This window comes from Zonotrichia albicollis, chromosome 1, assembly GCF_047830755.1.
Source record: "Zonotrichia albicollis isolate bZonAlb1 chromosome 1, bZonAlb1.hap1, whole genome shotgun sequence".
In the NCBI taxonomy this organism is placed as follows: domain Eukaryota; kingdom Metazoa; phylum Chordata; class Aves; order Passeriformes; family Passerellidae; genus Zonotrichia; species Zonotrichia albicollis.
This window is the reverse complement of record NC_133819.1, coordinates 1,169,566-1,194,383: the sequence shown is the minus strand read 5'-3', so window position 1 is coordinate 1,194,383 and position 24,818 is coordinate 1,169,566. Positions and strand designations below refer to the sequence as shown.

General features: G+C 51.0%; 1 protein-coding gene across 1 annotated transcript in view; it reads left to right on the top strand.

The window, feature by feature from the left end:
• The window catches only part of PTH1R (parathyroid hormone 1 receptor), a 114,336-nt gene that overhangs the window by 32,127 nt on the left and 57,391 nt on the right, over positions 1-24,818 (top strand). The window contains exon 2 of the mRNA XM_074538582.1: positions 19,279-19,384. Coding sequence (XP_074394683.1) covers positions 19,279-19,384 — 106 coding nt within the window. The remainder of the gene's footprint in view (positions 1-19,278; positions 19,385-24,818) is intronic.

Here is a 24,818-nt window from a genome sequence, read left to right as displayed (position 1 = left end):
AAGTGCAGGGTTGGGATCCTTTGCCTTCCTGGGATATTGGGATACTCCGGAGTCAGGGCGTGGGGTCAAACCCAATCCCAAACTTTCCTTGCTTATTTGGCTGCTCCCTTTCTTTATTTACCTCTTTCCCCATTCCATATCTCGTCCCGATATGGATTCCCAAATCTCCTCCATTCCAGCCACAGGGCTGGTTTTATTCCAGGGAGTTTGCGGTTGGAAAATGCTCCCGTTCATCCCATGAATCTGTGTCAGAGGAGAGATTCCAGTTCCTAAATCTTCCTAAATTTCTTCGCGAGCTGCAAAGGATCCGCTGAACTTTGACTTCATCCCTTTATGGTGCTGCTTCCCTTCTCCCAGTTTTCTTCATCCCTGCTCTCTTCTCCCACCAAAATTTTTGTTCCCACTGTATTTCTTGTGTCCATCCATGGAGACATTCCTGTGTGTCAGGGACTGGAGAATCCTTCCCACTGCCTGGGGCTGCTCGGGGATGGGATGGGATGGGATGGGATGGGATGGGATGGGATGGGATGGGATGGGATGGCATGGCATGGGATGGCATGGGATGGGATGGGATGGGATGGGATGGGATGAGATGGGATGGCATGGCATGGCATGGTATGGGATGGGATGGGATAGGATGGGATGGCATGGGATGGCATGGGATGGCATGGTATGGGATGGCATGGGATGGCATGGGATGGCATGGGATGGCATGGCATGGGATGGGAGCAGGGAGCTCACTGTGCCCCTGCCCTGGGCACTGCTGGGGTCACACCTCGGGTGCTGTGCCCAGCTCTGGCCCCTCAGCTTGGGAAGGACCTGGGCACACTGAGCACATCCAGAGGGGACAGCGAGGCTGGAGAGGGGCTGGGAACACAAACCCTGTGAGGAGCCCCTGAGGGAGCTGGGGGTGCTCAGCCTGGAGAAAAGGAGACTCAGGGCTGCCCCCATCACTCTCACAGCTCCTGAAAGGGGCCTGTGCTCAGCTGGGGCTGGGCTCTGTCTGCAGCAGCACTGACACAGCCAGAGCACACAGCCTCGAGCTGCACCAAGGGAAGTTTAGGTTTTTATGGAAACCCAGGGCACTGGGAATATTTCTGTGTCTGCTCTGGGGTGCCCTGACCCCCAGGGCAGCACTGACTCTGACCCTCATCCATGGAGAAAGTTTCCCAGACTCCAAGACAGACTGGAACCCACAAAAGTGTGCAATAGATTATAGAGAGCAGTGTGGGTGTGTCACTTGGTGAGAAATTGAGGTTTTTTGGGGTTTTTAGTGTGTTGTGGATGGCAGCAAGATGGAGGGCACAGGGTGTCATCCTGGGTTTCTTCTTCATGCTGCTTCTTCCTCCTTCTCCATGGGTTTGGGTGGCATTTTGTGATTGGGCAGAAAAGTGCCCATTGCAGCTCTGTGGGATCAGTGATTGGGTTAAAAGGGAAAATAATCCAGGTGTCAGCTCTTCATTGGATAGTTTAGTCTGAAAAGGCCTTGGAACAAGAGATTGTTGGGCATTTTGTGCCTTCTGATGAAAAGCTGCTGAACTCCCAGCAGTGAGACTGCTTTACTGATAAGGAATAATAAACAGCTGAGTGTGAACATGAAATAACATCTCCAGTGCCTTCACTCCAGACCCAGAGAAACCCACACCTGGAACCAGCACAGGGTGGAAATCAGGATAAAGTTTTTCACAGAAAGAGGGATAAAGTTCTGGAATGGCTGCCTGGGGAGGTGGTGCAGTCCCCATCCCTGGGTGTGTTTAACAAAGCCTGGATGTGGCACTGGGGGCCAGGGTTGAGTTGAGCTGTTGGGGCTGGGTTGGACTCGATGATCTTGAAGGTCTCTTCCAACCTGGTCATTCTATGAATTCTGTGAAATTCTGGGATGTTTCCCTCCGGGACCCATGTCCGGGGATGGAATTTGGCTCCCAAACATTGGTTCTCCCTTTTTTCCCAAGAAAACCACTCAGAGATTGTCTCAGCCTGGGATTTTTGCTCCAGGGTAGCTCTGAGCGCCCTGTGCTGCCCAAGCCTTGGGCAAAGCTCCGGGGTTCTGCAGCCCCAGGAGATGTTGTTCCTTCAAAGCTCAGGGATCAGCTTTGGGCTGGAATTCCTCTGGTTCCACAGGAAATATTCCCAGGATCCGGCGAGACCCTCACTGTTCTGTCCTGGCACAGGGGAACCAAAGGGAACCTTTGGAATAAAATCCCACCAGGGCAGCTCAACCCTTGTGTTCCAAGATCCAAATCCCTGCCAGGTCCAACATTCCAAGTTCTCTGAACCTTTGGAGCTCCCCAGGAGATGCTGTGGGGGGGACAGGGAAGGGCTGGCATTCCAAACAGCACATGGGGATGGAACTGGGAATCCTCTCCTTCAGAAACCTCTGGAAAAGGTGTGGAAAAGCAGGATCTGGGCCTGGCAGGGGTGTAGAGGGAGCAGTCGGATTTATTTGGGACACAAAGGAGGCTGGGAAGTTGTTTTGGTTTATTCCTGTCACAAGAAAAGTCAAACCCAAAATGTGTGGATGCCTCCGGAGTGTCCTTGAGGATTCCTCCCTAATCCAGGCAGGAATTCCAGGCTGAACTGGCCAGGGATGATTTTTTCAGTGTTTTTCTAGAAATTCTGGATTTTGACCCCAAACTCCAGCAGAAAGATGAAGAGGCTGAAAAAGGCTAGGGATGATTTTGTCAGTGTTTTTCTAGAAATTCTGGATTTTGACCCCAAATTCCAGCAGAAAGATGAAGAGGAAAGTTCACACCTGCCCTCAGGGAGAAATCCATCAGGATTTGTACAATCCCAGAACGATTTGGGTTGGAAGGGACCTTAATGAAATAAATCCAATTTCTTTAGGGAATTAAGCTTAAAAATGCCGATTTTGGACTGATTAAAGACTCCTCAGGATTCTGGTTTTTTATTGAGGAATTCCACCCCATTCCAAGGGCAGGGACACCTCCCACTATCCCAGGCTGCTCCAAACCCCGTCCAGCCTGGCTTTGATCAATCCCAGGGATCAGACGGCCACAACTCCTCAAACCCAGCTCAAATCCAGCTTTTCCCAGCAGCCAGTGTGGGCTTTTCCAAGAGGAGCCGTGGCTTGGGCTGGGCTGACTCATCCCACAGAGCCCATCCCTGCCCTTCGTGGTGAGCAGGGGCTGCCACAAACTCAGCTCCCGATTCCGTGCCGTGGGAGGCGAGGTGAGATCAGAGCAGCCGGAGCTGTGGCCGTGGTGTTTGGAAAGGAAACCAAACCCCTGGATCTCCATGGCTTGGAATAAAAGCCCAAATCCCAATTTACTCCAGAATATTGTGTTCCCAGCCAAGAAATCCTGCCTGGTTCCTCAGGGCATTGCAGCACACGTGGATGTGCTGCACACCATGATCCAAAATTCCCCCCACATCCCCAGAACTCAGGAACTGCTTTTCTGCCATTTCCAATTGTCCAGAAACTCTTCCCAAGGGCCTCAGGATTTCTCCCGGCACAGGGACCTGCTCCTTAGACACAGGAATCCCCCCAGATTGGCTGAAGCCATGAAACCAAACCCCTGGATCTCCATGGCTTGGGATTAAAGCCCAAATCCCAATTTACTCCAGAAAATTGTGTTCCCAACCAGGAAATCCTGCCTGGTTCCTCAGGGCATTGCAGCACACGTGGTTGTGCTGCACATCATGATCCAAAATTTCCCACCATCCCCAGAACTCAGGAATTGCTTTTCTGCCATTTCCAATTGTCCAGAAACTCTTCCCAAGGGCCTCAGGATTTCTCCCGGCACAGGGAGCTGCTTCTTTGCCAGAGGAATCCCCCCCAGATTGGCTGAAGCCATGAAACCAAACCCCTGGATCTCCAAGGCTTGGGATTAAAGCCCAAATCCCAATTTACTCCAGAATATTGTGTTCCCAACCAGGAAATCCTGCCTGGTTCCTCAGGGCACTGCAGCACACGTGGATGTGCTGCACACCATGATCCAAAATTTCCCAACATCCCCAGAACTCAGGAATTGCTTTTCTGCCATTTCCAAATGTCCAGAAACTCTTCCCAAGTGCCTCAGGATTTCTCCCAGCACACGGAGCTGCTCCTTAGACACAGGAATCCCCCCAGATTGGCTGAAGCCATGAAACCAAACCCCTGGATCTCCATGGCTTCGGATTAAAGCCCAAATCCCAATTTACTCCAGAATATTGTGTTCTCAACCAGGAAATCCTGCCTGGTTCCTCAGGGCATTGCAGCACACGTGGATGTGCTGCACACCATGATCCAAAATTCCCCCCACATCCCCAGAACTCAGGAACTGCTTTTCTGCCATTTCCAATTGTCCAGAAACTCTTCCCAAGTGCCTCAGGATTTCTCCCAGCACAGGGAGCTGCTCCTCAGCTGCAGGAATTCCCCCAGATTGGCTGATCCTATGAAACCAAACCCCTGGATCTCCATGGCTTGGGATTAAAGCCCAAATCCCAATTTACTCCAGAATATTGTGTTCCCAATCAGGAAATCCTGCCTGGTTCCTCAGGGCACTGCAGCACACGTCTCCACCTCCTGTGGATGTGCTGCACACCACGATCCAAAATTCCCCCACATCCCCAGAACTCAGGAATTGCTTTTCTGACATTTCCAGTTGTCCAGAAACTCTTCCCAAGTGCCTCAGGATTTCTCCCGGCACAGGGACCTGCTCCTTTGCCACAGGAATCCCCCCAGATGGGCTGAAGCCATGAAACCAAACCCCTGGATCTCCAAGGCTTGGGATTAAAGCCCAAATCCCAATTTGCTCCAGAATATTGTGTTCCCAACCGGGAAATCCTGCCTGGTTCCTCAGGGCACTGCAGCACACGTCTCCACCTCCTGTGGATGTGCTGCACACCATGATCCAAAATTTCCCAACATCCCCAGAACTCCGGAATTGCTTTTCTGACATTTCCAATTGTCCAGAAACTCTTCCCAAGGGCCTCAGGATTTCTCCCGGCACAGGGAGCTGCTCCTTAGACACAGGAATCCCCCCAGATGGGCTGATCCTATGAAATCAAACCCCTTGATCTCCAAGGCTTGGGATTAAAGCCCAAATCCCAATTTACTCCAGAATATTGTGTTCCTAACCAGGAAATCCTGCCTGGTTCCTCAGGGCATTGCAGCACACGTCTCCACCTCCTGTGGATGTGCTGCACATCATGATCCAAAATTTCCCAACATCCCCAGAACTCCAGAATTGCTTTTCTGCCATTTCCAATTGTCCAGAAACTCTTCTCAAGTGCCTCAGGATTTCTCCCGGCACAGGGAGCTGCTCCTTACACACAGGAATCCCCCCAGATTGGCTGATCCTATGAAACCAAACCCCTGGATCTCCATGGCTTGGGATTAAAGCCCAAATCCCAATTTACTCCAGAGTGTTGTGTTCCCAACCAGGAAATCCTGCCTGGTTCCTCAGGGCATTGTAGTGCACGTGGATGTGCTGCACACCACGATCCAAAATTCCCCCACATCCCCAGAACTCCAGAATTGCTTTTCTGACATTTCCAATTGTCCAGAAACTCTTCCCAAGTGCCTCAGGATTTCTCCCGGCACAGGGAGCTGCTCCTTAGACACAGGAATCCCCCCAGATGGGCTGAAGCCATGAAACCAAACCCCTGGATCTCCATGGCTTGGGATTAAAGCCCAAATCCCAATTTACTCCAGAATATTGTGTTCCAAGCCAAGAAATCCTGCCTGGTTCCTCAGGGCATTGCAGCACACGTGGATGTGCTGCACACCACGATCCAAAATTCCCCCCACATCCCCAGAACTCCAGAATTGCTTTTCTGCCATTTCCAAATGTCCAGAAACTCTTCCCAAGGGCCTCAGGATTTCTCCCAGCACAGGGAGCTGCTTCTTAGACACAGGAATTCCCCCCAGATGGGCTGAAGCCATGAGGAGCCGTGATCTCCTGGCTGTGAGCCTCCAAGAGAAGCCCAAATCCATCAGCATGGATTGAATCCCATGAGATTCAGTGTGGGGAAGCAAAGTGCTCTTGGATCCCTGCCTAGAGGGAATGCTGCGATCAGTTTCCCATCTGAATTCCCATTGGAATTCCATCTGAATTGGGATTCATCCATCGGAACTTCCATCTGAATTCCCATTGGCAGGGATCAGTTTGTGCCTGCGGTGGGTGAAGGGGTGGAGGGGCTTCCCTCAGGCCTGCTGTGAACCCACCAGGACGCTGATCCAGCTCCTGTGTCCCGGGAAACCTGAGCTCCTTCCCCTCCTGCCTTCTCCTTTCATCCCTCCTCCATCTGCTTCCCTAGGCCTGGCTCAGAGCAGGCTCAGGCCTAAAGCCTGGCTTTGGATGCTGTCTGGGGCTGAGTTAACAGAAGTGGTTTCCCCTTGCAGCTCTTTGTTTCAGGGTCACCAGCTCCAGGTGCCAGAGGCCACATTTCCCCTTCTCCTTCCCAATCCCTCTCTCCGTGCTGGTTGCTTCCATTTGGGATTTGTCACCCATGGGAACAGCTGCTGTGGGAGTCGGGAGGCCGCCACTGCAGGCCACCACTGTCCCATGGGGGTGACAGGGGACAGCAGTGGGAATTCTCCCAAGGAAAGCGGGCCCAGGCTCAGCTGAACCCAGCTGGGCTTTTCCAGCCCCATTCCTGGCTCCAAAGGGGCCAAAATTCACATTTTAGGAGGTATGGAAGAAACTCCATGGTAAAAATGTGTGGTGCAGCATCCCTCCCTCTCCTCCATCTGTGTTTATTTTCCTGCCTCTGACTCCTGAATAAAAACCAGAATCCTGAGGAGTTTTAATCAGTCTAAAATTGGAGGTTTTATAATTGAACTCCCTAGAGAAATTAGATTTATTTCATTTTGTGTTCGTGCACACCTGGGGTTGGACATGGATCACCTGCAGAGTCCCTTTCAACCCTGACCGTGCCATGATCCTTCCTTGCAACTCTAACTTTCCAAAAGCCTGGAATATATTGGAAAACTTGGAATCAATCTGATTTTTAGTTGAGCTATTGAAGCTGGTCAGAGTCTGGAAAATGCCCCAGCAGTGAGGGGAGAGAAATGGACCCGTCGGTGACCTTGAGAGCCTAAAGTTCAAACCTGCCCCGGGTTTCATTACCCTGCGAGGCATCCAGAGTCCAGGCTGGGATAAACTGGGATTCCCTGCATCCATTGTTTACTCAGGGATTCGCTGGCGTGAACTATTCCTGGATACAAAACTCCAGACGGAATTCCCGCCGTTATTCCAGAACAAAGCCCATTTCTCACAGATGAGATCCCCGGCTTTTTCAGGAGGCATCCAATCTTTTTTTTTTTCTTTGGATGGAGAGGAGTCTGTGCTAAATTTAAGGCCCAGACAGGAGAAAATTCATCACCCCAAAGTCACGGGCCTGGGCGTGCCCCGAAATTCCCGGTGGTGCTCCGAGCGTTTCTAACGGCGGCACCGGTAACGCGATATCCGCACGTGCCGAGAGCGGCTCCGTCGGGATATTCCTGGACACAAACCCCGGATTGTGGCTGTGGGATTCAGGGCTGGGGTCTCGGTAAGGGATCCTTCCCCAGCTGACGTCAGCGGGGCGGCTCGATTTCCACCGGCCGAAATTCCGGGGTTTTTTGCCGTGTCTCGGAAAGGCCGGGGATGAATGCTGGGAGGATTTGCGCCATTCCCGCTGCGATAGGGATTGGAAAAATAGCACTGAGGGCTGGGAAAGAAAAATGCAGCCCTGCATTTCCCTGCTCCGGGATGAGGAGCACAAAGGGAAGATGCCAATGGATGTTGGGTTCTTATGAGCCCCAGACTTGCTTGGGTTTGTATAACTCCAAACCAGACCTGGGAATGTGAGGGTTAAATATCCTTTTTCCCTTTGGTTTTAAGGAGAAGGAGGATGCACTGAGATTGGATTTGGGGAAGGAATTCCTGGCTGGGAAGGTGGAGAGGCGGTGGGATGGAATTCCCAGAGAAGCTGTGGCTGCCCTGGATCCCTGGAAGTGTCCAAGACCAGGTTGGACAGGGCTTGGATCACCCTGGGATAGTGGAAGGTGTCCCTGCCCATGGAATTGGGTGGGAATTGGATGATCCCTAAGTTTCCTTCCATCCCAAACCGTTCCCTGATTGATTCCCTGATGCGGGACAGCCAGCCCAAGTTCAGCCAGGAATGAGGTGACTAAATCAGGCTCAGCTTGTTCTGGGAATGACCAATGACCCAGATCTGCAGTGGGAAGTGGCTGGAAGGATTCTCCTCCCAGCGATGGGACAACCCTGGGGAGATACCCATGGTCAGGGTGTCCCTGATGTCTGGGAAAAGCGGGATGACCCAAGCTCAGCAGTGACCAGGAAAGGCCAGCAGGACCAGGTGGCCTCAGCTTTGGTGTCAGAGCTGGGATAGTCGGGCCTAAAGTCCAAACAACACGGACAGAGGTGGAAAGTTGGGATCACAAGATGTTGTGGATGGGCAGTGCAGGGAGGAGAACAAGGTGGCCCCAAAATTGTGGGGTGGCCACCTGGGGCTGGCTGGGAAGGCTCAGCTCAGGGAATGGGCACTTAAGCCAGACCCAGGGAGAACAAGGACTTAGGCTGGTGGAGACAACTGAAATGCATCTTGTTTTCCAGAAAAAAAAATAAAAAATAGGGAATGGCCTTTTCCAGCACACACCCAGAGCTCCTGGCAGCATCTTTACAGCTGTGTCCAAAAATCCCAATCAGGAATAGTCACTATTAAGAATATTCCCTGAGGGCAGAACTGGGAGATTTCCAGAGCCATAAAAACTCATTTCTTTTGCCTCTGTGTTCCAGAGTTTTCCTTCTCTTGTTTTCTGATGGAAAATCCCAGTTTACCTGCACTGGAAAAGTGCAGGAGGCACCTGCCCAGCTCAGGTTCCCTTTCCCAGTATTTCCATGTGATCCTGATCCCAGAGTCACAGAATTCCAGATTGATTTGAGTTGGAAGGGACCTTGAACACCATCTCCAGCTCCATGGGCAGGGAACCTTCCACTATCCCAAGGTGATCCAAGCCTTATCCTTGGACACTTCCATGAATGGGGCATCCCTTAAATCCTGCTCCACTCTCACCTTCCCACAGCTCCCCAATATCCCCGTGATTCCAATGGAATTTTTTCCCCCTCTGTTTCTCGTTGACAGCCAGGTGGAGCCTCCAAGGCAGGATGTGAGCACTGTTTGTTGGAATCCTTGCACCAACCTCATCCCAAAAAAAGTCTGTTTTCATCCAGACAAAAACTCATTACTTGTTTTACGGGCTTGTGGATGGGCACTGGCCTTGTTTTGGAATCCAAGGGGAATTTCTGGAAGAGCTTCCAGCTGGGACGGTGAAACGCAGGGAGATATTTTTAGTGTGGGGTTGTTGGGGTTTTTTTTCCTTCCCATAAATCATGAGGATCTGCCTCTGTCCGTGCTGAAAAGGTCACGGGTAGCTGGGAATTTTGGCTGTGCTGGAGGGATCAGCACATCCTTCATCCTGGAAAAGGTGATGGAATCTCAACTGGGGGGTCCCCACCACTTGCAGGAGAAGCTGGTGATTAATAAGCGGCTTTTTTAGGGACAGCAGCAGCAGCAGGAAATAAATCCCAGCCCCAGCCAGGTGATCCATGATTCCCCACCACAAAGCTCTGGCTCCGGCAGGGAGCGCTTGGAAGGAAAACTCGGTTGCAACACTTTTAAGGAGGCCGTGGCTTATCAGGAACATCTGTGCCTGCCTAAGCCGGGCTGTTGACTTTATAAAGCCCGAGCTAACAGGGCAAAGCCGGGGATTGGCATGGGGAGCAGCAGCTCTGTGGAGAGGAGGGTGCAGAGGAGCGGGAGGAAGGCTCGAGCCCCTTTGGGTGGCGCAGCCGCTCCCTGTGAGCTCATCCCAGGCTCCCTTTACGGCCTCCCAGGGAAAAGAGGCACTTTTAGGGAATGATTTAAGGAATGATTCATGGCCCTGTTTACGTGTCTGGGTTAGGAGGAGATAAATCACTCCTGGCACTGCAGGCACCGCCGGCTCCAACAAACCAAACACCGCCTGGATCCGCTCGGGATTTCGCTCGGGATCAAACTGCTCCGGCCTCCGGCGGCGCGTGGCCTCGGCCCAGCAGAGAGCAGGGATGGGGTTTATGCCGTGCCCAGGAATAATCTGGGATGAAGGAATGGGGCAGCCCATGGCTCTGGGTGCTGCTCCACAGCCAGAGGGAATCCCCAGCTGTAACTCATCCCCTCAGGAATACAAATCCCAGAGATTTTGAGCAGATCGGGGCTGGCACGGGCCTAGTGCCACAGGTGCCCAGTTCCAGAGGGATCTGCACAGATCAGCCAGATCCTCCCAAAATGGGATTTTAAAAATGCTTTGGGCCATGTGAACTTGTCTGTTTTATATGGTTCCAAACACAATTGCAAATGGGAAGACAGGTGTGGAGGGAATAGAGGAATGGGGCAGCCCATGGGGCTGGGTGCTGCTCCACAGCCAGAGGGAATCCCCAGCTGTAACTGATCCCCTCAGGAATATAAATCCCAGATATTTTGAGCTGGGATGGACACAGGCCCAGGTACCCGGTTCCAGTGGGATGTGCATGGATCAGGCAGATCCTCCCAAAATGGGATTTTAAAAATGCTTTGGGCCCTGTGAACTTGTCTGTTTTATATGGTTCCAAACACAGTTGCAAATGGGAAGGCAGGTGTGGAGGGAATAGAGAAATGGGGCAGCCCACGGCTCTGGATGCTGCTCCACAGCCAGAGGGGTTTCCCAGCTGTAACTGATCCCCTCAGGAATACAAATCCCAGAGATTTTGAGCAGATCGGGGCTGGCACGGGCCTGGTGCCACAGGTGCCCAGTTCCAGTGGGATCTGCACAGATCAGTCAGATTCTCTCAAAATGGGATTTTTAAAAGGCTTTGGGCCATGTGGAGTTGTCTGGTCTGTTTTATATGGTTCCAAACACAGTTGCAAATGGGAAGACAGGTGTGGAGGGAATAGAGGAATGGGGCAGCCCACGGCTCTGGGTGCTGCTCCACAGCCAGAGGGGTTCCCCAGCTGTAACTCATCCCCTCAGGAATACAAATCCCAGATATTTTGAGCAGATCGGGGCTGGCACAGCCCCAGGTGCCCAGTTCCAGTGGGATCTGCATGGATCAGCCAGGTCCTCCCAAAATTGGATTTTAAAATGGCTTTGGGCCCTGTGGACTTGTCTGTTTTATATGGTTCCAAACACAGCTGCAAATGGGAAGGCAGGTGTGGAGGGAATAGAGAAATGGGGCAGCCCACGGCTCTGGGCGCTGCTCCACATCCCGAGGGGTTCCCCACAGAAATAATAATAACTAATCACTAATAACTAATAATAATCATAATAGAATACAAATCCCAGATATTTTGAGCAGATCAGGGTTGGGATGGACACAGTCCCAGGTACCCTGTTCCAGTGGGATCTGCACAGATCAGTCAGATTCTCTCAAAATGGGATTTTAAAAAGGCTTTGGGCCATGTGGAGTTGTCTGGTCTATTTTATATGGTTCCAAACACAGTTGCAAATGGGAAGGCAAGTGTGGATGGGATAGAGAAATGGGGCAGCCCACGGCTCTGGGTGCTGCTCCACAGCCAGAGGGGTTTCCCAGCCATAACTCATCCCCTCAGGAATATAAATCCCAGATATTTTGAGCTGGGATGGACACAGGCCCAGGTGCCCGGTTCCAGCGGGATCTGCATGGATCAGGCAGATCCTCCAAAAATGGGATTTTAAAAAGGCTTTGGGCTGTGTGGAGTTGTCTGGTCTATTTTATATGGTTCCAAACACAGCTGCAAATGGGAAGGCAAGTGTGGAGGGAATGGAGGAAGGGTTAGGTGGGATATTGGGAAGGAATTTCTGGCTGGGAGGGTGGGGAGGAGCTGGGATGGAATTCCCAGAGAAGTTGTGGCTGCCCCTGGATCCCTTTAAGTGCCCAAGGTTGGACACTGGGGCTTGGTGCAACCTGGGATAGTGGAAGGTGCCCATGGAAGGGGTGGAATGGGATCATCCTTAAGGTCCTTTCCAACCCAAACCATTCCCTGGTTCCATGATTAAGCAGTACGATGTGTTATTTCCTCTGATAATCTCCCTCGCCCCACTCGTTTATTCCATGTTTTTCATGGAGCTCTGTCTGAGCCTGGTTTTCCCTGTGTTTATGGACAGTCTGGGCCAGCAGTGTCCCCTGGAATTTGGGTCACTGATGGATCAGGGGAGTGCTGAGTCACACAGAGCAAAGCCATCACCACCTGCAGCCTCGTGTCTCACAGGGACACATCCAGGGGATTTTCCATGCAAATCCAACAGGGAGGCAAAAATAAGAAACCTTCAGGGATTGATCAGACTGAGGAATTTGTTATTCCAAGAGAGGGATGGAAACCAGGAGCTGGAGTCAGAGGGGGAATCTGAAGAGACAGGAAGTGTCCGAGGTCAGGTTGGACACTGGGGACATTGGGACAGTGGGAATTGTCCTCGCCCATGGCGAGGGGTGGCACTGGATGATCCCTGAGGTCCCTTCCAACCCAAACCATCCCATGCTGGTGCGAATGTTTGGATTCTCCAATGCAAACCCCCAGCCCCTCTCCCAAACGTGCTTCCCAGGATTCCTGTCCTGGATAAGATCCAGATCTGGGATCCTTCCCGTGGCAGCAGGGATGCTCTGCTGGTGTCCTCTGTGACACCATCCTTGCTGGGGTGACATCCAGGCCAGGAGAGACCCCTCCCACTCTGGAAATCCTCCTTTTCCTGCCCTGACCTCCAGATCTCCGGGATATGGAGCTCAGCGGTGGAAATGGACGGGCACAGCCCCACCCCACCACGGCAGCTCCCATCCTGAGGGACATTTCCACACTGGAACGTGTCCCTGGTGTCTCCTGGGACGTTCCCTCATTCCTGGTGGCGCTGCCCACGCGGATGATGATCCCGAGGGAGCAGCTGTTGGCACCGGGATCTCTCTGAGGTTTCCCTGCTCCCGGCTGTGGCTCCTGGCACGAGCGGAGCAGCGGGAACGTGGCCCGGAGCTGCCCCATGGCCTTGGCACGGCATTCCCAGGGCACGGATCCCGCCTCTCCCGCGGACGTGACCTGGCAGGAATCAATCCCAAACCCCTGCTGGGGCAGCGGGGAGGGATGTGGGATTGACCATTCCGGCAGGAATATCTCGGGATCATCCCCCAAGCCCCTTGAGGGACATCAAGGATGGCAAAGGGAGAGTTTTGCTTCCAGCTCAGTTTCTCCCGATGGGAGGGAGGAAGGGAGGGCTGCTGCAGTTCTGTGCCTCTGGAAAAGGGAATTGCTGGGATTAGGGTGCAGCTGGATGTCTGAACAAATGCTCCAGGGAAAGGAGCAGGTTATCCTGACCTGAAGGATTTGTGCTGTGCCAGGTTTCCGAGCTGCAGCAGGGAAGTCGTGCCAAGGTTTTGCCTCTCTCCCAAAATTCCAGGGCTGCCTGAGGCCACGGAGGGATCCTGTGTGGATTCTCTGTCAGGGCTGCTGGAAGGCGAGGGGTTGGTGTTTTGGACGGAGGAAAAACCAGGAAAATGGGAAAAAAAAAAAAGGGGGGGGGGGAAATGTAATCAATCCCAGCACGGGCTGGAGCAGCTGCATTGGGATTTCAGTCAAACCTTGGGATAATTCACCCATGGGAGGGCTGGAATTTGGGAGCAGGAGCTCTTTTCCCATTCCTGGTGCAGGCAGAGCTCCCCCAGATCCCAGAGGAAGAGAAATTCCCGCTTCTGCAGCTCATTGCTCCCAAATCCATCTTTTCCTCCCCTCCTCCTGAGGCAGAGGACCAAAAACTTTGGGACAGTCCAAAGGGATAAGGCAGGGAAAGGGGAGAAACTTTGCTGGGCCTGTGGGAAACTGAGGCAGGATCTGCTTTTCACATTCCCAGATGGAATTCCTTAGGGAGTTTGGGATCACAGAGGTGTGCAGGATCTGAATGTCTGGAGTTCAGTAAGACAAGATCACTCAGAACTCCCAGGTGAATCCTGAGGATGTTTTGCCTCTTGAGGGATATTCCAGGTTTTTACCTGGAGCAGGACCATAGGTGATCCCAAATCCTGGCTCTGCTTCTTCAGGAGACTTGGAGTCACTTCCACAGGTCCCTTTTGGCTTGAAAATTTGGGCTTGAGGAGGACAAGGATTTCTCCAGGGTGACCAGGATGGGATTCCTGGGAATGTCTGAGACATTTTGGTTGGGATCAATCATTCCTGTAGTGTGGAATGCCATGGGTGCTGTTGATGATCCAGGAATAGAATTCCAGCCCCTGCTGATCCCTCTGCACCAGCTCCATGCTCTGATCTCTGGGAAGGACATCTCTGCTCAGGCAGCCTGAGAGGAAATCATGGGAATTTTCTCCTTGCTTGGAAGATGATTTTTCCATAGCTCAGCCTCTCGGGTCCCACCTCGTTTGCCCCAGGGGTGGAAAGCAGGAAAACTGACAAATGTTGTCCCCAAATTCCCGTTCCTGGAAAGGCACCACAAATCTCAGTTTTCTTGGATAAGTGGCATGTGCTGATTGCAAACCGTGGATTCCCAATCCCTGGAAGTGCCCAAGGCCAGGTTGGACAGGGCTTGGAGCACCCTGGGATAGTGGAAAATCTCCTTGCCCAGGGAATGGGATGATCCTTAAGGTCCCTTCCTCTCAGGGCTTTAGCTGGTCACAGTGACCCCGAGATGTGTCGGAAATTCTCTTTTTCCAGCCCTGCACTCGAAGAAGGAGTCAGAGCTCTTCATTTCTCATTCTCAAGGTTGTTTATTGTTCCTTATCTATAAAATTCTTCCTCCTGTCCAGCTGAGATCTGTTCAGCAGGTCAGACAGAGGCTCTGCCTGCCCCCGGGGCAGTGTTATCTTTTTATATTAAAAACTACATGTACAATATTTACAATTACTTCTCAATACCCATCACCTGTGTTAGACAGTGATCTCCTACTCTAAACCAATCCCAAAGAGCCACGGCAGGAAATGGAGGCCAAGAAGAAGAAGGAGAAAGGTTGGGCATGCCCAGATTCCTCCATCTTGCCCCCTGAACTCCCATTCTAAAAACCCCAAAAAATCTATTTTTCACCCCGTGATAAATTCACTATTATTCTACTTAGATTTTCGTGGCTTGCAGATCTTCATATAAGGTCGGAATTTTTTCCATGGGTTAAAATCAAAGTCACAGGGGTCCTGGGATCTGTGCCAGGGTCTCTGAGCCCCCTGGCAGGCTCCTGGCACTCCAGGACAGCCAGAGGGATGTCCTGAATTCCAACCCCTTCCGACCCAAACCATTCCAGAACTGCAATGTTTTCCCTTTTCCCTTCTTTTTCCTGCCCTCCCTTTCCCCTTCCCAGCAATTCCCTGCTGTTCTCCCAGCAGATCCCAGCATTCCCTGCCCTCAATCCCAACAATTCTCTTTGCCTGCTGCTTTTTGAGCTGCTGCCAGAGAGGTGGCGCAGAAAGGACCCCGTTATTCCCCAAAATAAAGTCCATAAATGAGGATGACCAGGACCTCCCCAAGGACATTTGGGGTTTGCTTTCATGGGACATCAGCCAGGGAATGGAAATTCCAGAGGACATCCTCATCCTACCCCATGGGCTCCAGAGGGGCAAGGAGAGGGGGGAAAAAGGATCCAAATGGATTTTACAACCTCGGGATAAAGTTGTTGTGTCCCCCTTCCCTTTGGCATTTCTGCTTTCTCCAAGCAAGGAGGGAAAATCGACATTCCCAGATCATTTCCCCCACAAGGAACTTTTATTTCCCAGCAAAACCCAGCACTGGGAAGAGAGAAGGGGGCGATTGAGCAAGAGGAGCAGGTGGGATTTGATTGGAAAAAATCAGGGAGCCCAGGGAGGAGCCTCCATCCCTTCCAGGTGCTCCTGGGAATTTGGGAACGAAGGGAAAAACATCCCTCAGGATAAAAGTATTCCTTGGGTAAACTGAATGCCAAGGAAATCAGCGCAGGAATTTCTGCTGGGGAAAATTTAGGGACAGCTGATTTAAAGGGATTTGCTGGCAGCTTTTAAAGGGATTAAGTCTGCAGGGACAGGATAACCTCGACCTCTTCCTCCAGAACAGCTGGATTTGGGAGCTGGACCCGTCTGGGACAATTTCTGCCTTCCCATCAGCAAAACTTCCTCCTCAAAAATATTCTCAGTGTTCATGAGCGGCCAATTAATGGGAAAAATGGGGTGGGGGGGAAAGAAATCCCAAAAAAAGGCTGATCCCATTTATTTCAGGTGCTGATTTGAGGATGGAATAAATTCCAGCTGCTCTAGGCAGGAAAATACTATAATAGTAAAAAATACTAGAGGAGTTCTGAGGGAATAGCTCAGGTTGGTAAAGCCCATCCTGGATATTCCCAGTTTTTCATCAAGACAGGGATTTTTGGGAAAAATAATTATCCTGTATGTATTCCTTTCTGTTGGATAAAGGGTTTTATCAGGATGAGAGGTTTTTTTGGGGATAAAAAGGTGAAGGCACGTGGGAATTTGATAAAAGAGGAGGGAATTGTTGGATATGGGAATCTTGAGGAGGTTTTGGCTCTGGAATTCACTGGGATGAAAAATTCCCAGCGCTTTTTATCTCCTTTTTCATTGTCCTGAGCAGAATGTGCAGGGAGTCCGTGGAACAAACAGAGCAAATTCTAGATTTTAACGTGGATTTTGGGATTCTCAGCGTTGCACAGGTGGCCTTAAAAAGAGAGGAAATTCATGAATATTTATGAAAATATCCCTTTTTTGGCCAATTTCCCACCCTAGCCCCATTCCAGGAGGTGCCAGTTAAGGAAAAGAGGCGACACTTGAGGGCTGTCACCTCCCAGTTTTGGGGCAGTTTAGGACATTCCTGCCCCCAGAATTTCCATCCAGGCTCCAGATTTTCCCAGCTCCTGCTGGATTTGGGCTTTGCTCTCTCCATATCCTACAGATATCTCATCCTGGGACCTCCATCCCTGTTTTTCTCCCATCCAAAGGGATCCAAACCCTCTCCAAATCAGTGGCTGCTTCATTCCCAGCACTTCCCACCCATTCCCAAATCCTGGGCATTCCTGGAAGTGAAGCCACTTCTTTTTCTGCCCGGGAATCTCCAGATTCCCCAAAATTGGCACAAATGGTTTAAGCAAGGCCGTTCCCTCAGCATTTTTTTGGATCAGGTGTTGGGATTGTTTTTCCAAGAGAAAGCTTTGCCCAGCCAGAGCCAAACGTGCCTTGGATCAGGAATTTGTCGCAAGGAAAATATTCCCATGGATTCCTTTCACCTTGGACAGCTGGGATTTAATTTTGCCTTAAAACCAGGAGATCCAGGGCAGGAAAATCCAAGGAAAATCCGGAAAACGTGCAGTTCAGGAGGTGAAATTCCTCCAGCAGCTGGAAGATCCAAAGGTTCTCCAGGTTTTTGAGCTCTGGGTGTTTGTGCTGTCCATTGATCCCAAATCTGAGGATTCCAGGGTTGGATAATCCCCGATTCCTGGGAATCTTTCAGCTCCATGGAGGCACTGAAACATCCCAACAAGGGGTTGGGACAGAGGGAAGGCCAAGTCCTAAACTCTCAGCTCCCAGCCTGGTTTTCCCTGGATGTTTAATGGGATTTATCCAGCACCATCCCACAGCTTTCCCAAAAACTTTTGAGAACTGCTGTGTTCAAACACCAGGATTCAGTGAAAATCTCTGGTTTAATCCATAAATTTATTTGCATTCACATTTCCACCCCTTCGACCAATGGGAAACCCACAAAGTCAGGTCGTAAATTTTTTTTTTTATCACTTATCATCGTAAGATTTTTTTTTTTATCATTTAAACCATTTTTGGGAGGAGAGGAGGGAATGTGGGGTGGGTTTTGGTGGATTTTTTTTTAAGGATAGAGCAGGTTTAGGAAACCAAACCAGAGCTGAGCTCGGAGCTCTGTCTCTGCCCAGCGCCAGGCCCAGCCCTGGGAGATTTTCCCCTTTTATTTCTGGGAATAAAAATGTGTTTTCTGTGCATCCCTCCAAGCACAGCCAGTGCAGCCGAGGGCTGAGCGTGCTTGGGATGAATCCCTTGGAATTCCTGAGGTCCCATCCCTCTAAACCCATCCTAACTCCTCCAGCTCTGGCGGAATCGCTCCGGCTTTGTACAGCCCCGAGCGCCAGCGGGAGCTGACCCCGAGCTTTTCTGTTCCCAATCCAAGCTGAAATGAGGGATGGTGCCTCAACTGTGGACAGGCCAAACATCTGGGAAGGGCTGGAACCGTTCCCATTAACGTGGACGCGGTTTGGAAGCGGCTCCCGCTTGGGAAGGGTTTTCAGCCTGGATTTGTTCCAAGGACACCAAAACCCAACTCCTGTTTTACTCCCGGCCCCTTATCAGATTTAACTCCACAGCTGCGTGTCCGCTGCCCCCGTTGCTCCCCCTGGGAGCCCGCTGGGAAATGGAATCCTGGTTTATTTGGGAGCTGGGATTCATTAACCCTCGTTATGTCGTTTGGAGGGAGTTTGTGTCGGGAGTTAATTGGCCCTCAGCTGGTTCCTGTTACTGGCTTGGCAAAGGGGATGCACTGGATAGGAGAGAAAAACCTGGATTTGGGATGGGGATGGCTTGGGGAGTGCAGGGAATCATGGAATGGGTTGGTTGGGAGGGATTTTAAGGATTATCCCAATCCCATCCCATCTCATTCCATGGGTAGGGACACCTTCCACTACCTGCTCCAACCTGGCCTTGGACACTTCTAAGCCACAGCTTCTCTGGGAATTCCATCCCAGCCAGGAATTCCCAATTCCCAATCTCCCATCCATCCCTGCCCTCTGGCACTGGGAGCCATTCCCTGTGTCCTGTCCCTCCATCCCTGTCCCCAGTCCCTCTCCAGCTCTCCTGGAGCCCCTCCAGGCCCTGCCAGGGGCTCTGAGCTCTGCCTAGAGCACAGGTTGGGGAGATGCTCTCAGCTCCCAGCTCTCCCTGGATCAGATCCCTCCACACATTCTGGGATTCAGGCAGGATTTTATGGAGCCTGACTCCTGTGGATGAAATCTCCATGCAGAAGAAGAAGCAGCACGGGAGGTTGTAATTCCTAAGAGGAGAGGGGTCCTTGGCATGAAATTATTTACTAGGAATGTTTTCCTCCTGGAGAGCAGCCTCATCCCTGCAGTCTGGGATGCTCCATCCCAAAATTGCTGCTTCCATGTGTGAATGAACACGATGAGATCAGCCCCAGCCTGAGCTCCCTCTGCCACCTCCATGGATGGTAATTCCATGGGGGAGCTGCTCCTTGGGACACAGCTGCAGAGCAAACCGGGGTTCCCAGGGCAAGGCTGAGGAAATTACGGATGCAGAGGAGGGTTTGGAACTGGAGCTTGACCTCTCTGTGCCCTCCCCGCAGGTGGATGCCGACGATGTCATCACCAAGGAGGAGCAGATCTTCCTCCTGCTGAAGGCCAAGGCCAAGTGCGAGCGCCACCTGAAAGCCAAGGTGCCCAAGGTGCACGGTGAGTGCTCCCAAATTCCGGGGCTGGATCCAGCCCTGCTCTCCCAGCCCTTCCCCTCAGCCCCACATACAGAGCAGAGAGGGAAGGAGGCACTTGCAGCACCCCAGCAAATCAGTTTTTCAGGATAGTCCATAGGGAGGAGGTTTGGAAAGCAAAGCTGTCCCAGACTTGTTCTGCTCTAGAATTCCAAACTCCAAGGGTCCAGGAGGATGCAGAAGTGGTGGAATTCTAGCCCTGGTTGACATACCCAGTGCACAGGAGAGAGCACCAAGCACCAGCTCTGCTGGGATCACAGAATTCCAGAATGGGTTGGGTTGGGAGGAACCTTAAAGATCCCATTCCACCCCTCTGGAATGGGCAGGGACACCTCCCCCTGTCCTAGGGTGATCCAACCTGGCCTGGGACACTTCCAGGGATCCAGGGGCAGCCACAGCTGCTCTGGGAATTCCATCCCAGCCCCTCCCCACCCTCACAGGAACAATTCCTAACTCCCAGGCAGGAATTCCCAATTCCCAATCTCCCATCCATCCCTGCCCTCTGGCACTGGGAGCCATTCCCTGTGTGCTGTCCCTCCATCCCTGTCCCCAGTCCCTCTCCAGCTCTCCTGGAGCCCCTCCAGGCCCTGCCAGGGGCTCTGAGCTCTCCCTGGAGCTTCTCCTCTCCAGGGGAACATTCCCAGCTCTCCCAGCCTGGCTCCAGCCCTGAAGCAGCTCTGGGGCCTCCTCTGGATTTGTTCCAGAGGAAAGCCACTATTCCAAATCCCAAAAATCTCTTACAACCAGTGATGGGGAAAACAAAACATCACTCCAAGACCTTTCTCCTTCCCCACTCTCTCTCTCAGAAGGGCCCAAGCTCAGCTGAGCCTCTTCCTTCCACTTCCTTTCTATTTTGGGCTGGAAAATCACTCCCAGCTGTGGGATTGAGGGGGAGGAGGAAGGAGGGAACTCTCTGATGTGGGGAGCAAAGCCCTCACTCCCCGCTGGCTCCTTCCCTCACATTCCCAAGTGTTAATTCCTGAGAGACCCTTCAATCCCCAGGGTGGGTGTCCTGTCCCACTTCCCGGGAAAATGGGACAAGCCACGATGTCCCTGCACCTCGGCTCTCCTTTCCCTCAGGGAATGCTGTGGGAAAGGTCCCCAAATCCAGCTTCACCACCTGCCCTCCCGGTGCCTTTGGAAACGCCAGCAAGGGCCATAAAATCCCAGCTTTCCTTTGATTCCCAGCCTCCTGTTTTCCATCAGGAAACCTCAAGCCACATCCTCTGCTGCTCCTTTGTCCCCTCACCCCGTGCCCAATTAACACCTCGTTAATGAGCACATGTGGGAAGGCATTTCCTGCTGGTGTCTCTGCCCACCTGGTCCTGCTCCGGCGCCCCTTTTCCAGCTTTTCTGAGGGCAGCATTTGGGATCGGTCCCCCTTCCCTGTGGGCAGGGATGGGGATGGGATTGACAGCCGGATTTTGGGCTCTTTCTCAAGGGCAGAGCAAAGAAAGCAGATCCCAGGTGTAGAGAAAAGCAAGGCACAATTAATTCTTTCCAATAATATTTCTGGGTTTCACATTTTCTGAACTTCAGAGAAAGTAAAAACAACTCTTATAATTTGCTGTGCCTGTGTTTGTGCCAAAGTAGAATGCAACATGGAAATTGTTGGTGTTTTGGTTCCTTGGCCTGTCAGGGCCCGGTGTGTAGCCCCACATTGCTCTTCACAGAGAAAAGCAAGGCACAATTCTTCCCAAGAATGTTTTTCTGGGTTTCACATTCTCTGAACTTCAGAGAAAGGAAAAAAAATTCTTATCATTTGCTGTGCCTGTGTTGTGCCAAAGCAGGATGCAATATGGAGATTGTTTACCCACAGTGATGGTGTTTTGGTGCCTTGGCCTGTCAGGGCCCGGTGTGTAGCCCCACATTTCTCTTCACAGAGAAAAGCAAGGCACAATTCTTCCCAAGAATATTTCTGAGATTCACATTCTCTGAACTTCACAGAAAGGAAAAACAATTCTTATAATTTGCTGTGCCTGTGTTTGTACCAAAGTAGAACGCAATGTGGAGATTGTTGGTGTTTTGGTTCCTTGACCTGTCAGGGCCCGGTGTGTAGCCTCACATTTCTCTTCACAGAGAACAGCAAAGCACAATTCTTACCAAGAATATTTTTCTGGGTTTCACATTCTCTGAACCTCAGAGAAAGGAAAAACAATTCTTATCACTTGCTGTGCCTGTGTTTGTGCAAAAGCAGAATGCCATATGGAGATTGTTTACCCACAGTGATGGTGGTTTGATTCCTTGGCTGTCAGGGCCAGGTGTGTGTGTGTGTGTGTGTGTGTGTGTGTGTGTGTGTGTGTGTGTGTGTGTGTGTGTGTGTGTCAGGACTGAGGGTGACAGCCACGAGATTCTGTGCAGGGTGTGCAGGGTTGAGTGCTTGGCAGATTCAGTTTAGATGTAATGTAACATAGTATAATACAGTATAAAATAGAATAGTATAATGAAGTAATTAATTAGCCTTCTGATATCAGTGGAGTCAGATGCATCATTTCCTCCCTTTGTCAGAGGTTTCCTGCAAAATTCTACACCCAGGGATTTGGAGATCCCGTGGTTTTGGTGCTGGTTGGAGACCTGGGTCTGGGACTGGGACAGAAAATTTCCAATATCCAGTGGTTTAATCCCATGGACACAAATCCCGCCCCTGGAAAAAGTTGTCCTGAGCTCCTCAGAACCCCTGCTCCATCCTCTACAGCAAATCCAATCCCAAATAGTCCAAGAGGAGGAATCACCTGGATTTCAAGGCTTTGGAGGCTTCACCCATTAGCAGAGGAGAATTAGATCCAATTAATCTGCACTAATCCAAAGGCAGAATGAATTCCCACTCAACCTTTTGCAAGGAATGTTTTTTTAGGATTTATCACCCCAGAAATTCCCTCTGGGAGTTCCCCAACAAGGCGTGGGTTTGCCAGACTGCCCCTGAGATGGTTTTAGGACTTTACGGCCCCAACATAGAGCCTTCTAATTTGGAAAAGTTCTTCCCACTTTTCAGAGGAACTGCCATCCACAGATTTTGGGATTTCAGATGCCCTTGGACACAGGGAAAGCAGTTGGGCCCAGTGCTTTCCTCCTCGGATGATCCAGAATTTGGGATGTGGTGTCTGTTTTGGGACATCCAGGCCTGTGCCCTCCTCATCCCTCAGAAAGAGGGAAGAGATAATGGGATGAGATCCCAAAGAAAAATCTGGGAAGAGCAACAAACCAGATTTTATGATGCTCCAGCTCCTACTCACAGATAGGATTTAAAAGGAAGATTTTCTGAGGAAAAGTAGGGTTGGCTTGGAGCAAAATAAATCCTGGATGTGGTTTCCATTTGAACCCATGGTCAAATCCATGCTGGGTTTGTCACTCCAAAGAAGGGAAAAGGACAGGCCCACCAAGAGGCAGCAGTTTTGGGGAGATCCTCAGGAAAACGCATCCCACAGTTATCCAAGGATGGGATTTCTCCAGCCTTTCTTAGGGAGTTGTTTGTGGTCAGGGATAAGATCCACGTTCAGCTCTGCTGGAAGGGATCTGCCTGGAGAGCCAGAATCCCTCTGGGATCATCCTGGAGCAGCTCCAATCGAGGGCCAGCCCTGCCGACAGCCCAGCGGTGTCGGATGTTTGGGAAAGGAGAAAGTTTCCACTTAAAATTCCTGACCCAGCTTGAGGGGGATCTCTCCTGGGAAGATCCTCACCACAAGGGTCACAGGAAAAGACTCTTTGACCCCATTCCAGAAAGCAGGAACATATCCTGGCTGGCAGGGTTGATATTCCAAAGAAAAATCCTGGAGAACAAAAATATTTAAACCCTCTAAAATTTCAGACTTCCTTCAGCCACTGTTAATGTGTAAAAATTCCAAATCCCCTTTTTTTTCACCCCCTAAAAAGGTTAAAAAATCTGTTTTATGGGAGGATGAGGTCCCTCCTGTCCTCCTGGAGGGCTCACAGGGATCTTCTGGCCCCTGGCCACCTCCCAGGTGTCTCTGAGCCCTGGCTCCTGATCCCTGTGGCTCCCACGTGGATCTGTGCCACGGGGAGCCGAGGCTGAGCTGCTCCAGGAGCTTCCAAAGAGCCCCGGCAGGATTCGTGCGTCATCTCCACCTTTGGCTGAGGGCTGGAGACCCAAAATACGAAACCAAAAAAACCCCAAAACCCTTCCCCCACAAGCATTTGGGTTTCCTCCTTTTCTCTTTTTTTTCCCCCCCTCACCCTCCCCCCTTTTTCCCTTAAATTTAGTCTCCAGATGAAAGCCTTTGGGAAAGAACAGGAAACCCGAAAATTTCTCTTCTCCCGACACAAATATTCCATCCCAGCCCTGGTGGGCAGCTGATGCCGCCCCAAAGTTAAACCTGGAAGGGGATGAAGTGAAAGTCCCAGCCCTGAGCCATCAGACCTGACTTTTTTTTTTAAATCCATGAATTAAAAGCTTGTCTTTCCCTGGTTTGGAAAAGGAGATGGGACATTTTGTGGGGAAAGAAGAGGGAGTTTTGCACAACCCTGTCATTAGCAAAGGCCATGGCCAACCCTTTCTCTGAGCCCGAGGTGTTGCAGCTCCAAACTGGGTTGTTTTTTTAATAAATAAACCTATTTTCCCAGGAAAGGTGTTATTTTTAGTTGGGGATCTGGGTCTGTTTACCTGGGTTGTGCATCCCAGTTTGGTTTCACTGTCCCTAAAGGACCTAGAGCTGATTCCAGGCTCTCGCTGGCCTTGAGGAACCCCAAAATCTGCTCCTGGTTTCTTCTCCAGAGGGTCCAGCACCGTTCCCTGATGTCAGGAGCTCCCAGAGGCTGGGAGAAGCCTCAGGTACCTCAGAAATTAAGGGAGACAGAGGCAGCCTGAGCCCTAAACACCCCAGCCCTCAGTAAATCCATAATTTGTCCAACTATTTCCATCTTCTCCCAGTTCCTCCTCTCAGTCCTTGCAGATGAGGCCCAAATTCCATGAAAAAACCCAAACCATTCCTTGTGAAAATATTCCCAGCACAGTTTTGGCTTGGAAAAGCTGTCACTGCCCCAGTAGACACCAGCTGGGGAATCAACGTTAGCCTTCAAAAACACATCATCACGGGGGATTATATGCGGTGCTTTTTATTAAGAGCTCTGGAAATCGGGGTGTATTCAACCCAAATCTGACTCCGACCATACATCCGAAATGATCATGTTTTATACTCTGTCCTTACATAACTTTCATGTTAATTATTAAACTTATATTGTTCTATTGTACACAAAAATTTAGCCCCTCTCTGAATTTCCAACATAGTTTCTCACTATTCTTCTTATGGTTATATAATAATTACATTTAATTGCTAAACAATCGTCACATCTAACAATTATATAATTTATCATACTGCTTACGCAGGTGCAATTGATCTGGGAAAGCACAAAGCCCAACATTTTAGATTCTATCTTTAACTTTC